This window comes from Hyaena hyaena, unplaced genomic scaffold (assembly GCF_003009895.1).
Source record: "Hyaena hyaena isolate Hyena2069 unplaced genomic scaffold, ASM300989v1 scaffold_228, whole genome shotgun sequence".
Classification (NCBI taxonomy): Eukaryota; Metazoa; Chordata; class Mammalia; order Carnivora; family Hyaenidae; genus Hyaena; species Hyaena hyaena.
The window spans coordinates 1,338,271-1,353,553 of record NW_024080860.1 but is presented as its reverse complement, the minus strand read 5'-3'; the positions used below and the strand labels follow the sequence as shown (position 1 = coordinate 1,353,553).

The following is a 15,283-nucleotide window of genomic DNA, read 5'->3' as shown; positions in this document are numbered from 1 at the left end:
GGGTGACCTTGGGCAAGTCCCGGTCAATGTCAGGAAACCCTTTCTGAAAGAATGAATGAGTTGAGCTTCTTTGAGATTCCAGTTCTGTCTCTGCGGAGGGGGTATAATAATGCCAGACTCGCAGGGCCGCTGAGGGGTGGGGGTGGGGGGAGCGGGTAATGGTACCTGTAGGCACAGTGCCCTAGCCCACAGCAGGTGCTCAGAACATGCTCATTGTAGCTGTTGATGTGGGTGTTATGCCATTGAATTTGGTGGCTGGGGAAGCACCCTCCAGTCACAGCTGTTTCCACCTTGTGCTGGAGCAGAAGGGGCCCCTACGCGGGACCAGGCACTCCTGCGGGTTAGCAGAGCAGCAGTGGCTGCGGCTGGAGCACCGCTGGTGATGCCCGGTGACACACGGCAGGCACGCAGGTGAGGCACAGAGTCCCCCGCACCCTGCAGCTGTCTCTTCAGTCCTTCACGGGCTCGGTCAGCAGATAGTCACTGCCCTGTGCCAGGGACATGCTCCGGGCTAAGAGTCCCGCAGCCCCAAGCTGTTCACGGCCCAGAGGGGAGACAGAGCAGCTGCACAACTACAGCCCAGGCCCGGGCCTATAGTTGGCATTGAGGGGGCACCGGAGCCCTAGCTTGGGGATAGGCAGGAGACCCTGATGGGGAGTAGGCTGGAAATGGGAACAGACATTTGCAGGAGGCAGGGGGAGCACACCAAAGAGAGGGCCAGCATGAGCGCAGTCAAAAATGGATCTGCAGTCCCAATTCACAGCATGGCCCAGAGGACTCTGGGTGAAGCCTGAGCAGTTATCAGGCAGTGGGACCAGCAGAGGGCAGCCGGCCATGCCAGGCCCGTGGGAGACCGCGTGGCCCCAGGAATCCCTTCACAGCCTTCCACCTAAAGGAATGAGGGCTTCCCCACCAGGGGGAGCAAACTCAGCCCATCTGCTAATAGGCACTAAGGGCTAACCGTGTGCCACTGGTCTGGGCACTGCCGTGATAGCAGGGGACAAACAAGGAGCTTGCCTTTTAGTGGGGGCAGTCAGACGGTAGACATCATAAGTAAGAGATTACATAATGCCTTAGACAATGATAAATGTAGGTCAGACACAAGGAAAGGGAGACAATTGGAAGAGCAAGTAGAGGGGTTAACGTCTTGAATCAGGAGGGCAGGGTAGGCCTCACCAAGAACGTAACATGTGAACAGGCTCTTAACAGAGGGGAGGGAATGAACCATGTCGATGCCTGAGGTAAGGGCATTCCAGGCAGAGGGAAAACAGGAAGTGCAAAGGTCCTGTGGTGCCAGTGTGCCTGAGAGCCAGACTAGCTGGAGCACAGCCACCAAGGGAAAGAGTGGGAGGCAGCCAGGGCAGAGAGATGAGGATAGAGGCAGGGCAGGGCCTTGAAGGCCCCCTATTACTCTGAGGGATGTAGGGTCTGCTGGAGAGTATGAGCAGAGGATGCTCTGATCTTACTATTTAAAAGACTCTCTCTGGCTGCTGCTTTGTGATTGTAGGGGTGGGGGTGGAAGAAGAGAAGTCAGTGAGGAGGCCGTTGCCATAATGACGAGAGGTGATGACTTGCACCAGGTGGCCACAGTCGTGAAAAGTAATTGGAGTCTGATGTGTTTTGAGGGTAGAGCCAAAGGTAGGACCTGAGACAGCATAGATGAAAGGAGTGATGGGGGGCAGGTGTGGCCCCAAGGGAATTGGGGGCCACTAAAGGGTGGCCTGGCTTCTGATGCCACAGCCCTAAGGATACCACCTTCCGGGCTGTGCAGAGGGGGACCTGCTGGGGTGAAGCAGGTTTGGGGGGGACCAGGCTTCAGGCTGGACCCGTTTGGACTCCGCACAGTGAGCTCAGGGAGAGGAGTGGCCTCCTGGACAACACACTGGAGAGTTATTCGCTTTTCCGAGGCACGCAGGTGGCCAGAGGGGACAGGACGGTGGCGTGCGGGGACAGCTCTGGGCTACCTCGGCGTTGCGAGCTGAGCAGGGAGAAGGGGTGGCAAAGGCAGGGGACCAGGAGGCCTGAGAAGCCAGGTGCCAGTGGGCAAGTAAGACTAGGGCTGGGGACACAGCAGTGTGTGCGAGGTCATGGGCCACCTTGCCGAGGACAGCTGGTGTGGTGGGTGTCCAAGCCACACGGGAAAGGTTTAAGGAAGTGGGCGCTTGGGGAGTGGAGTCAAGAGGAGTGTGTGTGTGTGTGTGTGTGTGTGTGTGTGTGTGTGTGTTTCAGAACATCAAGGCGCTGGTGCATTTGTGGACAGGCGCACAAGAGCTGATGCCACAGGAGAGAAGGAGTTCACTGGCTGGGGTCCCCTGGCCTAGGAGTGGGGAGGGGTGGGGCACAGGGGAGGAGAGGTGCCACCTGCAGACGCAGGAGGGCTCAGCACTCATCTCTGGCCACCTGTGGGGACAGACAGGTGCAGAGATAGTGTGTGACGAGCAGCCCCAGGGCTCCTACCTGGCTTGCAAGTGGCTGATAGAAGGACGCAGGGCCCCCCTCCCCTCCGGAAGACTGTGCGCCACACCCCCAGGCCCGCCATCCGGGTGTGAGAAGTTTCCTCGTTCAGTCAGTCCCGCAGTCAGAAATCGTGCCTTGATCTTAAGTCATAGTCTAGTCTCCTTTAAGTCTTGATCTTGACGTTGCTTCGATTTCTCCCTCCTGTGAAGTGCACCCTCCAGGAAGCCTTTTCAGATTCTCCTGGAAGGACGAGGTTCCCCGAACGTTCATGGGGGGAAGCTGTCTGGCTCACACACAGGCATTCATCCATCAGTCACCCCTGTCCCCGCACCTCCCCCTGCCCAGCCTCTCCCTCTCCAGAAGCTTCCCCTTCATTGTTAGATACAGCATCCTGCATGCCCCCGCTCCTGAGCACACTGCCCAGCTCCAGGTTCTGCCCACTGCGCGGCACGATCTGGTATCTGTCCAGAGTGGGCTCTTCCCCAGGTCCCTCCACACCCCTGCCATCCCCGCTCCACCACCCCTTGATCGGTGGCTTCCCTCCGTCTCCTTGCTTGGCCTTTCTTGAGATACTGGTCACCCCTCCTTAACTCACTGACAGTCCCTATTCGACTTGGCACTTGGACACGCTTCCTCCTGATTTCCCCCTGCTTCCTGCCACCTCCTCTCCGGGTCTTTGCTGCGACACCCCTGAAAGTGTCAGCATTCCTGAATGTTCTGCCCATTCTCGGGGCAGCTGTCTCTGGGCTTCCATGTTTGCTGCCCTGGGGGTGGGATCCAGGGTGGAGAGGTGGGTGCCGAGCTCTGCCCTGCCTGCCTCTCCTGCCTCCAGCCACAGGTCCCGCTCCCCCATCCCCACAACCCCTTAGCCGGTCCACTAGCACTTGATGCTCACTCAGCCAAACTATACGGCTGATCTCTCCTTCCCCATTGGGGGAACCAGTTCTAGGCGCCAGCCACACCTCCTGGGTTCTGTACGACAAACGCATCACAACTGTCTCCAGTACCTTCTACTGCCTTCCCCCTGGGCCAGAACTCAAGCCCAGTTCCTCCAGAATCCAGCTCAGGCCTCCCTTGATGCCAAGTGGCCACCTGGAGAGGTGACCCCAAACTTCGCGGTCTGGGGTGTTCCTTCTCCCAGTAGAGGAGGCAGAGGACAGCATGGGGGTGGCAGCCAGGGGACCCTCACGTAGCAGATTTAAGTGACTCCAAGACAGTGTCAAGCAGGGTCTGCAACTGAGATTCCTCCTTTGGGGATGCCCACGTGATCGTTCTCGTCCCCTCAGCATGGAGCCGCGGTCATTGCCAGGGTCCGGCTGGGCACAAGGACAGTGTCCAGTCCCGGGATCCACAGCCTCCCATGTCCCGCCACACCCAGAGTCGTCCCTCAGCCTCACCCCTTCCCCTCGGCTGCCCCGCCACATCCAGTCTCTTCCCCATGCCCCAGGAGCAGCCGTCCACCAAGTCCACCTCAAGTGCATGCCCGCCAGCCCTCAGTTCTGCTCAGAGACACCTCTTCAGGGACAGCCACTCCCAACACCCAGCTTTGCCCCCCCCGCCCCGGCGGTCCCCTCAGTGGCGGACCCAGGGTCTGGGGCGTTGGCAGCAGCGGCTGGAGCAGCCCAGAACAGGGGTTTTGCTGTCAGCGCCCCTCTCGTGCACAGTCTCACGTGTGTGCGTGGGCAGGGAACGTGTGCCCACACCTACAGCAGCGGGCACAGGAATCCTGGGCAGGGTGCCCCCTCCACTCCCCCCTGCCCATCATGGGCTCCAGGAGCTGCAGATCATTCTTACCCCAGGGGCCCCACCAAGACCATGCCGGAACAGGCACACGCTGGTGGGGCAGATCCAATAAGCAGCCCAAGGAATCATTTTGATCGTCCCTTCTGTCCCCAGGACCTATAGCCTGAAGGCCGGACCCCAACCCTGCCCCCCATAGCTCTCCCTCCATGACCTGACCCTGCTCTCATATCCAACCTCTTCCCCTAATCCCTACCTCGGACCCTCACTTTCACCAGCACCACCCACCTGCCAGGTACCAGTGTCTGAAGGAAGAAGTCCATTCAGGACCTGACCCAGTGTAGACCCTGCTGTGGGAAAGGGCTCAGACATGGCCAGCAGTGGGCACCCTTGGGTCTGGTCCTGGACCGAGAGGCCTCAGTTCTTCATCTGTAAAATGGGGATCACCTTTTCTGCCTGATCCGATTGTTATGAGATACCTAAAGAACTTGGTGTGCCGTGGGCCCTAAGGAGATGGAGCAGGTGGGGGTGGGGTCAGCTGCCCCCCCATAAGCCCAGGATGCTGAGTGCGGCCAAGGCCAGGTTGGCCAGCAGGTCAGCAGGCGGCTCAGTGATTGATGGGCGAGGGAACAGGGCCCTGCTCCCAACACTGCCCGTAGCTTCGAGCCTTTGGGCATTTCTAGTGCTACAGTGCCCCCTGGTGGCCATGCAGTCTACCTGCAGGGCCTCTGCTGAGGCCCAGACAGAGGTCAGCTGGCTCCCAGGCCCCCGCTGTCCCCCCTGTCACTGGCTACTGATGGCAACCCCCAGGGCCTGGATTAGGAGATTTTCCCAACATCTCCCACCCTCCAGAAGCACAGGAAAGTCTCCCCACAACATTATTTTGGATGGGAGTCATTGCAATGACGCTTGGGTGGCATATGGGTGGGGAAGGGTAAACCTATGGGTCAGGGGTTTCCTGGGGGGCCGCCCCACCCCCCTCATTGGACCAGAGCCTGTTGAGGAAGAGGGTCCAGAGGTGGGGACCCCTCACTCCCCCACCCACCTCCTGCTGGATCCGAAGGGGGCCGTCCACCACTGACTGCGCCTCCTACCGCGCTGATACCTTTCTCTCCAGCTCCTACCCCGAGGCCTCCCTCCGGGCATTACCCCAGGGCATGAGCCCTGGAAGGAACTTGGGGTTTACTGGGTTCCACCTCCTTGCCTTGCTTGACAGAGGCAAAGTGAGGCCTGGAGCGGGAAAGGGGCTGGCCAGGCTGGTCACGGCAGAGCCAGAGGGGACCCGTTCCTCCTGAATCCCTGACCTGGGCCCCTTCCCGTCCCCACATAGTGAGTTCTTAGGCCCAGAAGCACCCCTGACCTTGCTGGCTGGCCTAATGGGGGTGCCTTAGGCAGCTCACAGACTAGGGGTTGGAGCGGCAGCACAGGCCACACCAGACCCCCTCTGACGGCCATGTCTTCTTCTGCAGGGCGCTGCGCTGACCTGCAAGTCCACGTCACTGAGGCCATGGCCACGGCAGCGGAGCAGAGGGACCTGATCGCCCGCTTGGAGCAGGACCTTAGCACCATCCAGTCCATTCAGCGGCCGGACGCCGAGGTGAGCCTGCCCCCTCCACCCTCCCCCCTCACCACCTACTTTCAGTCTCGGAAATTGCAACTTTGCAGGTTAACCAGCCTGGTCCTCAGGCAGCTCGTGTCCACCGGCCCCCACAAGGCGCACAGGGGCTGCCACTCACGTGTCACCCGCAGCCTCTGAGTATCACCTGCACACGTCACCACGAAGGCCCAGTTCCAGGATGCAGGGCCACAGGGCACAGGGCACAGGCTTCCTGGAGCTGACACAAGTCACCCTGTGTCCAGGCGCTGGCTTGGACCTGTGCCCTGGGAGCTGTGGGCAGAAGTGGGCAGGCTCACCCAGCCATCCCACAGCTAGAGGACCCGAGGCCCCAAGAGCACGGAAGGCTGGAGCACAGGGCCCTAGGAGGTCACTCTGTCACTCACTCTGTCCCCCACCTCATTTTACAGATGAAGAAATGGGGTTCGGTGAGAACAGCAGGGCTGGCCCAGGTCACGCAGCAGGCTGGTGGGCAGGGCCGAGTGGCCCCATGACAGCACCACCAGCTGAGCTGCCTCGGGGGCAGCTCAAGGCCCAGCCTTCCCTTTGGTGGCCCACGTAAGGCACCCTCTCCAGGCCTCTTGTGGCCACCAGTATACCAGGGCTCACCCTGCTGCCTGACCGCCCACCTGTTCCTTGCCCCCCGTTTGCTTGGCACCCTGAAAGGGCATGATGGGTGGCCCATACCGAGGAGCTGCCTCTTCCTCTCCCCTGCAGGGCGCAGCTGAGCACGGCCTGCAGAAGATCCCAGAGCCCATCAAGGAGGCCACCGCCCTGTTCTATGGTAAGGACGGGCTGACCTGTCTCCCAGGCAGCGATGTGCAGGGCAGGAGCAGGGAGAGGGGAAGAGGTGCTATGGTCCGAGCGCTGGTCCCTGAAGGGCACTCCTCTTCCTCAGAGGCCAGGACCCCCAACTCCAGCAACCTCAAAGAGGGGGCTGAGTCCCCCACTTGCCCTTCTGTGCCTTAGCTTGGCACCCCCACCTAGGACCCTGACCCCCTCTGCCCTGCCAGTGGCCTGTCGATAGCCGGTGGGTGGGGGTCAGCTCTCCCGGGGAGGTCTCAGCACTGAGGTGCAGCCAGGGAGTCCCCCGAGGGGATGCCGGGGAGGTGACCTCCTCCGGTACCAGTACCAAGGCGGAACCCCACGGCTGCGGGGCCAGGACGTTGGAGCGGGGGCTCCCGCAGCTTCCCACCACCTTCAGTGTCCCTTTGCTTCCCCAGGAGCTGGGGCCCGAGCCTGACAGATGCAGGGGTCTCAGATTCAAGTACAGAGGAATGAGGAGGGGGCTTTGGGACCTGGCCCTCAGACAGTATGGCCCTCCCCTCCCAGGATCCCTATTCCCCATCACACCTCTTCTATCAGCCACTCTTCCATGTCCCCAGCCTCCCGGTGCCTTATGCTCAGACACCTATGCCTTCTCTACTCATGGCACTTGGCCAGAGCTCCGTCAGGGCTGGGGCTGCTCTGACTGAGGGCCTGCTGGTGGATTCTGCCTCCCAGCACCCCAAGTCACTCTTCTCCCCTTACGCCCTAGGACCCTCGGCCCCGGCCAGCGGCACCATCCCCGAGGGCCAGGTAGACTCGCTGCTCTCCATCATCTCCAGCCAGAGGGAGCGCTTCCGTGCCCGGAACCAGGAGCTGGAAGCTGTGAGTCATGTTCTTCCCTCCCTTACACCTCCTGGACCTGAGGACACAGTGGGGGACACACGGGCTGGGGGGAGAGAGGCGTGTCACAGACTGTAAACCACAGAGGGGTTAGATGTGTTCTGTGCAGTTAGGGAGGGCTTCCTGGAGGAGGTTATGCCATGCTGGGCTTTGAAACAATTAGACGCTCAAAGTAGAGGAGACCAAGGGGCCAACAAGCCAGGAAGGCTGTTCCACGGCTCCAGGAGTAAGACACAGAGTGCCTACTGCCAGACTGGGCCACTGCCCGAGGATTTAAGCAGGGCAGTGACCCCATCCGAAGGGAGCGTAAGAAGGGCCACTCGGCAGCCAATTCAGGACGGAACTTGGCCTCAGAACATGACTGCGGAGTGGTCACCAGCATCCTGGAAATCAGGTGGGGGCCTGGAGACAAGAGCAGGTTGGAGAGAGCAAGGTCTTGGAGCCCTGTAAGGAGGAACAATCTGGAGCCATCGAGGAGCTCTGTGGGACTGGGAGAGCGCCCGGCTGAGGGGCCTTTCTGGAGGCGTGCCACGAGGAAGGGGTGGTCTGCGAAGGTGACCTTTACCGCGAGGTGCCTCCCCGTGGGTGCTGCTGACCCTTGGGTGGTGGCTGCAGGGCCTGCACCTCGGTTCTGGAAAGCAGAACAGGAAACGAGAGAGGGGTCAGGGAGGAAGTGAGAGAGGCAGGGGCAGGGAATGCCCAGGACACAAAGTCCCAGGCCAGGGCGTCCCCCACCGAGGGCTGGACGCCGGAACCGGACTGCACAGGGCCCAGTGACAGACCAGAGGCATCCTGGGAGGTGGTGCCATCCTGGCCTTGGGGACCCTGCAGACCCCCCACCCCCACCCCACAGAGCCAGCCCGGGTCACCCTTGTTCTAGCCCCATGCAAGCAAGAGCCGGAGACAGTCACTGCTTGAGCTGATGAGGGAATTTCTAGACCCTTCCTCTGCAAACCCCCAGTTACCCCCGTGGGTTTCCAGGCCTGGGCCAAGGGGAGGCCGACGTTCACGGAGCACTCACCGTGGGCCAGGCCCAGCGGGTCAGATCCAGCAAGTCCTCCTGGAGCTGGGCTTCAGGGCAAGAGGCCTCAAAGGATGGTCGGGACCGCTGCCCTCACAGTGAGGACTGGGAACACCCACTCCCTGGGGACCAGGGACAGCAACACGGTGGACTCCTATGCTGCCCTTAACAGGAGGCCTTAAAAATAGATTAAATGGGAGGGAAAGTATTTTCTAGAATTCTACCTTTGGCTTTAAAAATCCAGTTGTTGTTGTTTTTTTATTAAGGTACTTTTAAAAATTGGGGCAAAACACACATAATTGACCATCTTAACCATTCTTAAGCGTACAGTTCAGGCCCATTAAGTACATTCACGGTGTAGCATAAACATCACCACCGTCCATCTCCAGAATTCACTTCATCTTCCCAAATGGAAACTCTGTCCCCCATTGTTTAACGGGGCTACTGTTTACTAACACCACGTTCCCGCCCCCCCCTCACCCCAACCCCTGTTAACCACCCTTCTACTCTCTGTCTCTATCATTTGACTACGCCGGGGACCTCACCTAAGTGGAATCATACAGTATTTGTCTGTTTGTGCACTGGTTTATTTTACTGACCATAATGTCCCCAAGGGCCACCCATGTTGTAGCAGGTATCAGAATGCCCTTCCTTCCTGAGGCTGATAGCATTCCATCATACTCTATACCGAGCTTTGCTCATCCATTCATTTGTCAATAGACCCTTGGCTTGATCCCGTCTTTTGGCCCCTGTGAACAATGCTGCCATGAGCCTAGGTGGACCAACATTTCCTCAAGTCCTTGCTTTCAGCTCCGCCGGGTAGATACCCGGAGGTGGGATGTCTGGATCACTTGGTAATTCCACACGGAGCTCCCAGTCCTGTTTCGTCCTGCTTGAATTGTTAACAGTATGAAGAAAACACCGACTTACGCGTTAGAATAAGCTGACAAAAGAGGTCTCCTCTCATGGTAGGCAAACATTAAAATCACATAGTGTATGATTCCATTTATATGAAGTGTCCAGAATAGGCAAATCAAAAGAGACTGAGAGAGGGGTGCCTGGGTGGCTCAGTCATTTAAGCGTCCGACTTTGGCTCAGGTCATGATCTCACAATTTGTGGGTTCGAGCCCCGCATCGGGCTCTGTGCTGACAGCTAACTCAGAGCCTGGAGCCTGCTTCAGATTCTGTGTCTCCCTCTCTCTCTGACCCTCCCCTGCTCACGCTCGCTCTCTCTCTCTCTCTCTCTCTCTCAGAAATAAATAAAACATGTTTTAAAAAAGTTTTTTTAAAAAAAGAGAGAGAGATTGGGAGAAGGAATGACCAATAGGTTTGGAGTTTCCTGTTGGGGTAATAAGGATATTGTAAAATGGGACGGAGAGGGTGATTTCATAACACTGTGCATATACTTTAAAAAACTGAGCTATACACTTGAAGACAGTGGTGTTTACCATACAAATTACATCTTGATAGTTTTTTAAAGGTTGATGAGACCAGGGGCGCCAGGGTGGCTCAGTTGGTTAAGTGTCCAACCCTTGATTTCAGCTCGGGTCATGATTTCATGGTTCATGAGTTCGAGCCCCTCATCGGGCTCTGTGTTGACCGTGTGGAGCCTGCTTGGGATTCTTTCCCCATCTTTCTCTGCCCCTTCCTAGCTCATGCTCTCTCTCTCTCTCTCAAAATAAATAAGACATTAAAAAAATATAATTTTATAGGGGCACTTAGGTGGCTCAGTCAGTTAAGCATCCGACCTCAGCTCAGGTCATGATCTCATGGTTCATGGATTCAAGCCCCGCATCAGGCTCTGTGCTGACAGCTCAGAGCCTGGAGCCTGCTTCGGATTCTGTGTCTCCTACTCTCTCTCTCTGCCCCTCCCTCACTCATGCTCTGTCTCTCTCTCAAAAATAATTAAACATTTATATATATAAATAACTTTATAAAAGGTTGATGATACTATAAACAAACAAACAAAACATGAAGAAAACTGACCCCAAATCTGTCTTCTGCTTGGGGTGGGGTCACAGGAGGAGAAAGGGGACTTGCGAGAGTCTAGAAGGTCAGGGAGATGGCCATAGGCAAAGGAGGGGCTCCAGGTAGATGGAGAAATACCTGTGCCAGCCTAGTGGCCTCCACCCCCACCTCCCCTTACACCGCGGGCTGCCTGCCCGCCCACCTGCCCACCGCCCACCTGCCTGCCTGCCCCCAGGAGAACCGCCTGGCCCAGCACACCATCCAAGCCCTGCAGAGCGAGCTAGACAGCTTGCGCGCCGACAACATCAAGCTCTTCGAGAAGATCAAGTTCCTGCAGAGCTACCCGGGCCGTGTAAGTGCCTTCCGCCATTCCAGCCTCAGGTGTGCCAGGCAGGGAGAGGGGTCGACCAGGCCCTCCAGGGCCAGGGGGTTAGGGACAGTGACCTACCAAGTGGCACTGGGCATGGGGTCCCCCAGAGGCCATCCAGCCCACCCTGCCTACCAACGCTCCTCTCTAAGCTGGGGAGAGCCCCCCAACACTGGAGCCTTCATGCAGATCCATCATCAGAAGCAGCCAGGAGGTGGTGAGGTACTACAAGAGGCAGGGGCCCCAGTGACCCCTCTGAGAAATGGAACTAATCCGCTAGCGAATCCTAGGATCCAGGAATTTAACTGCAGGGCTGTCGCGCATACAGGATAAATCCATAGGTTTTAAACTTACATTCTTAAAAAAAAAAAAAAAAAATACCAGAACTGGGTCCAATATCCCCCAAACCAAGCAAGAAAACAGAACAAAACCTACTCCATTCTGGGCCTCAAAGGGCCCTCCCTGGCTTGTCTCAGCCCCTAGGCTTCACAGGGGACCCCCTCGTTAAAGGAAACCCTTTTGTGACTGTGGGGAGACAGAGTGGCCTGTGGAAGGGCGAGGCGTGGTAACACTCGTCGTGGGGGCCGCCCCAGGACAAGACCCACAGCCACGGTCCCCCACTCCACCAGCTGGAACTGTACTCTGGCCAGCAGAGGGCGCCCGAACTCCGTGCAAACTAGCACGATGTACCCAGTGCCCTGGCTGGGGACGAGTCTGTCCATCTCACCTCTAAGGTGTCCGCCTGTGCCCCCACGGCCACCCTGCACGCTCCCGGCGAACCCCTTCCAAACCCGCTTCCCTGCACTGGTCCAGCCCTGCCGTGTGCTGGGCATCCCACCCCCAGACGGGTTTTAGTTGCCACTACTTGCCCTGAGTCACAGTGGCCCAGACCCCAGTGCCAATGCTCCTAGACATATGGCCCCAGCCTGCTGTCACCGGCCCCCTCCCAGCTCTAGGGTGCGCCCCCCCCACCTCCACTATGCTGATGAGGAAACAGGCTCCCCAGTGTCCTGCCAGCCTCAGAGCCTGGCCTCCCTGCCGGCCCCTCGGTGACTGGGTCTCCCCTCTTCCTACAGAGTGGCAGCAGTGACGACACGGAGCTGCGATACTCCTCCCAGTACGAGGAGCGCCTGGACCCCTTCTCCTCCTTCAGCAGGCGGGTGCGTAAGCCGGGCCTCAGGGCAGGGCTGACGCCCTCACTGGCCCTGCTCGGGGCCTCAGCCTGCCCTCACTCCCCCTGCCGCCAGCCCTGGTCCATTCGCTCAGGCCCAGCCTCGCCCTGCCCTCCACCACCCTGCCCCACGCACACCTCAGACCACCACCGTGCCCGCTTTGGTGCCGCAGAGGCCCAGGGTCGACCCCGGGCAGGCCAGGGGCGCCCAGAATATCTGATGGCTCTGCGGGGATGCGTGACAGCGAATGGGTGCACCCCACGTGCATGTTCGGGGGTCAGGCAGACAAGCACAGAGCTCCCCGGAGTCCCCATCTCCGGCTGCAGAAATCCTGCCAGGGAAGGCTCCCCACGGGCAGAATGGGCCTCCGAGGAGGGCCGAGGGAGCAGCTATGGTGGGAGTTGGGCACACAGATGTCGGGTGAGCCTGGGGTGTCACGCTGAGTGGAACAGGACACCAGGGAGGCCCCCGGCAGCCCCCTGGGGTTCTGCAGGAACAGCAGAGCACGACAGTCCCTCTCTGCAGCAAGCCGGGGCCTGTGGGACCCTCAGGGTCCTCTCCTCATCATCCCTCCCCCTTCAGGAGCGGCAGCGGAAGTACCTGAGCCTGAGCCCTTGGGACAAGGCCACGCTCAGCATGGTGAGTCCCCTCCTCCGCGCTCAGCTGATCCTCTGATCCTGGACCTCCAAAGACACCCGGCCTCAACCCAGTCTGGAGAGGCCCCAGGGACCTCACTCCCCCCTCACAGGCCCTGCCATAAGTGCCTGTGGGATGTAGAACAGGGTCCCTCGCTGTCCAGGACAGCTCCTCTTGGTTGCACCATTCATGGTGGGTTCTGGAACGGTGCTGCAGGGGGCGCCGCTCCTTAGAATTCCGATGTCCCAGCCTCTACAGCACAATGGGAGCCTCACTGCCTGCCTTCCCCTCCTCTCGCTGCCCGGGATCCCTCTGTGCAGGAACCCGGGGCAGCCCTTCAGGCCTGGGCGAGCCCTGCCCCGTCCCCACACCACACCTTCTTGCTCCCCAGGGACGACTGGTTCTCTCCAATAAGATAGCGCGCACCATCGGCTTCTTCTACACGCTGTTCCTACACTGCTTGGTCTTCCTGGTGAGTCCCCAGGCTGGCAGCCAGGGCTGCCTTCGCCACACTTCCCGGACCTCCAGGGACAGCAGGGTCCCTATTATCGCGGCCTGGCACCTAGCCAACCCTAAGTCACACTGTCTACCCTTGGCCACTTCTCTCCCCTTCTCTCCCATCAGGCCCTCTGGCTGGGGCAGGAGCCCAGGTATGTGCTCTGTAGAAACGACCTGGCTGACTCCATCCAGGGCTCTGGCCTGGAAGGGTGTGGGGTGAGGGGACATGACCACTGCAGAAGCCTGCAGCAGGCAGAACAAAGGTCTAACTCCACTAAGGGACAGCCAGGTGGGCTGCACAAGCAGGGACATCTTGAACTGAGTCTCCTCAGATCCAGAGTGACTGTCCAGTTAGAGGGCACAGCCTAGTGACGTCTACCAGTCTGCTGAGTCAGAGAATCGGAGAGGGCAGGGTGTGTCTGCTGAAAGCTCCAGCCTCGGGGACTCCCGTCCTCAGCGAGGCCACAGTCAAGATGGCCCCTACATGGTTAGCCTGGGTTCCAACTCCTACCCAAGGGCCCAACAGGTTACAATGTTAAGGACCATACCTCTGTGTCTGGGCCACTGGCCATATGGGACACAGGTGGATACAGGGGCATCTCTGAGGCCCTCCCACCCTGGGGCCTGGGCCATAAGACCCGTCATGTGCTGCCGGGAGGCCAGGCCCAGGGTCTGGGAGCAGGAGTCAGGAGTGGCAGTGAGGGGGGACAGACAGCTCACTGTGTCTCTGCCTGGCCAGGTGCTGTACAAGCTGGCATGGAGCGAGAGCATGGAGAGGGACTGTGCCACCTTCTGCGCTAAGAAGTGAGGACATCACCCAAGCCCTACCACATGCCTGCACTGAGCCCCCCAGCCCCACTGACCTCCTCCTGTGTTCCCCGCCCCTAGCCCCCCACCTGTCCCCCACCTCCCTGCTCCCCAGCACCCACCCTGCACATGGTGCAGTCCCCTTGGTGATCTCTGTGCCCCCCTATACACACACACACAAGCACTTCTCTCCTTTTTACTCTTGGTCTCAGCAAAGGTTTCTGTCCCCACAGGTTCGCCGATCACCTGCACAAGTTCCACGAGAATGACAATGGGGCGGCTGCTGGTGACTTGTGGCAATGAGTCTCGCCACCCCCCAACACAATAGTGATGGCTGCATTCTGCCCTGCCCCCTGCTTGTTCAGCTGCTTCTAATGACTTAGGCTTCCCCAGAGAATTCCCCAAAGACATTACCCACCAGTGTCAGAGGTCCAGGTCCTCCCCCCAGCCCCCCGTGCCCCCTTAAAAGAATATCTTAGCCATATCAGGTCCCCTAGGTCTAAAAAGCCCTCAAGGCCCAGCCAGGCTAAGTCCAAGGGGCCCCCTCAGCCCCATCTTAGGAGTGCCACCCACAGCCTGACCATCAGCCCTGGTGGCAGTCACCTCCCAGTTATGATGCTGATGGGAGTCCCCATTGATCCTGGCCATGATTAATCCAGTTGGGAACCCCTGGGCCTCTCTGTGCCAGGCTCCGGGATCCCCTAGGGCTTCCCTGGGATCTACCACCACTCCCTGAGAGATAGAGGGCCCTTCCTTACAGGCCAGCAGGCTTCGAGTCCCTGCCCCACCCCAAGAAGGGTGGCACGGGATACTTTCCATAACCTCCTCCCTGCCCCCAGACCCACTGTGAGTTTTGCTTTCTTCTTTAGCAAGATATTTTGGCTTCTAGGCAAGGACAGGTCTCCAGTGAGCCCCTGGGCTTCAGATTCTTAAGACCCAAGAACTGGTCTGAGGGGCCCAGGTGTTTCTCAGCCAAGCAGAACTGGCCATGGGCCATCCTTGCATGGCCACCCTGGGGCCGCTGGCCGATCCTCCAAAGTTAGATTTGCACTTGCGTGTTCAGCTTTGCACATTTCCAATAAACACATGGTCGCAGCCACACTGGTGCCCGTGCTCTGTGACTCCCGGGGTACAGGAGGCTGGTGGGTACCTGCAGCCATGCACCTGGGAACTGGGGCCAGAACTTCCAGCTGCGGGGCTCATTGAGGCATGGTCCCCCCAGAGAGGGACGTCTCTCCCTTTCCCCTTCCCCCAGGAATTCCATGAGTGGATCCAGCCTTTGCGGGAAGAGAAATCTCTTCCTTCCTTCCTTTCTTCCTAAACTACCTGTCAGG

General features: G+C 59.1%; 1 protein-coding gene across 2 annotated transcripts in view; it reads left to right on the top strand.

Annotated features, from left to right (window-relative positions):
* The window catches only part of CUX1 (cut like homeobox 1), a 364,880-nt gene extending 349,830 nt beyond the window's left edge, over positions 1 to 15,050 (top strand). For both annotated transcript variants that reach the window (XM_039243512.1, XM_039243511.1), the window contains exons 15-23: positions 5,667 to 5,794; positions 6,530 to 6,596; positions 7,350 to 7,462; positions 10,705 to 10,821; positions 11,913 to 11,996; positions 12,591 to 12,647; positions 13,036 to 13,116; positions 13,882 to 13,946; positions 14,183 to 15,050. In XM_039243512.1, the coding sequence (XP_039099443.1) occupies positions 5,667 to 5,794; positions 6,530 to 6,596; positions 7,350 to 7,462; positions 10,705 to 10,821; positions 11,913 to 11,996; positions 12,591 to 12,647; positions 13,036 to 13,116; positions 13,882 to 13,946; positions 14,183 to 14,252 (782 nt within the window). In that variant the 3' untranslated portion in view covers positions 14,253 to 15,050. The remainder of the gene's footprint in view (positions 1 to 5,666; positions 5,795 to 6,529; positions 6,597 to 7,349; positions 7,463 to 10,704; positions 10,822 to 11,912; positions 11,997 to 12,590; positions 12,648 to 13,035; positions 13,117 to 13,881; positions 13,947 to 14,182) is intronic.
* Positions 15,051 to 15,283: the final 233 nt, after the last annotated feature.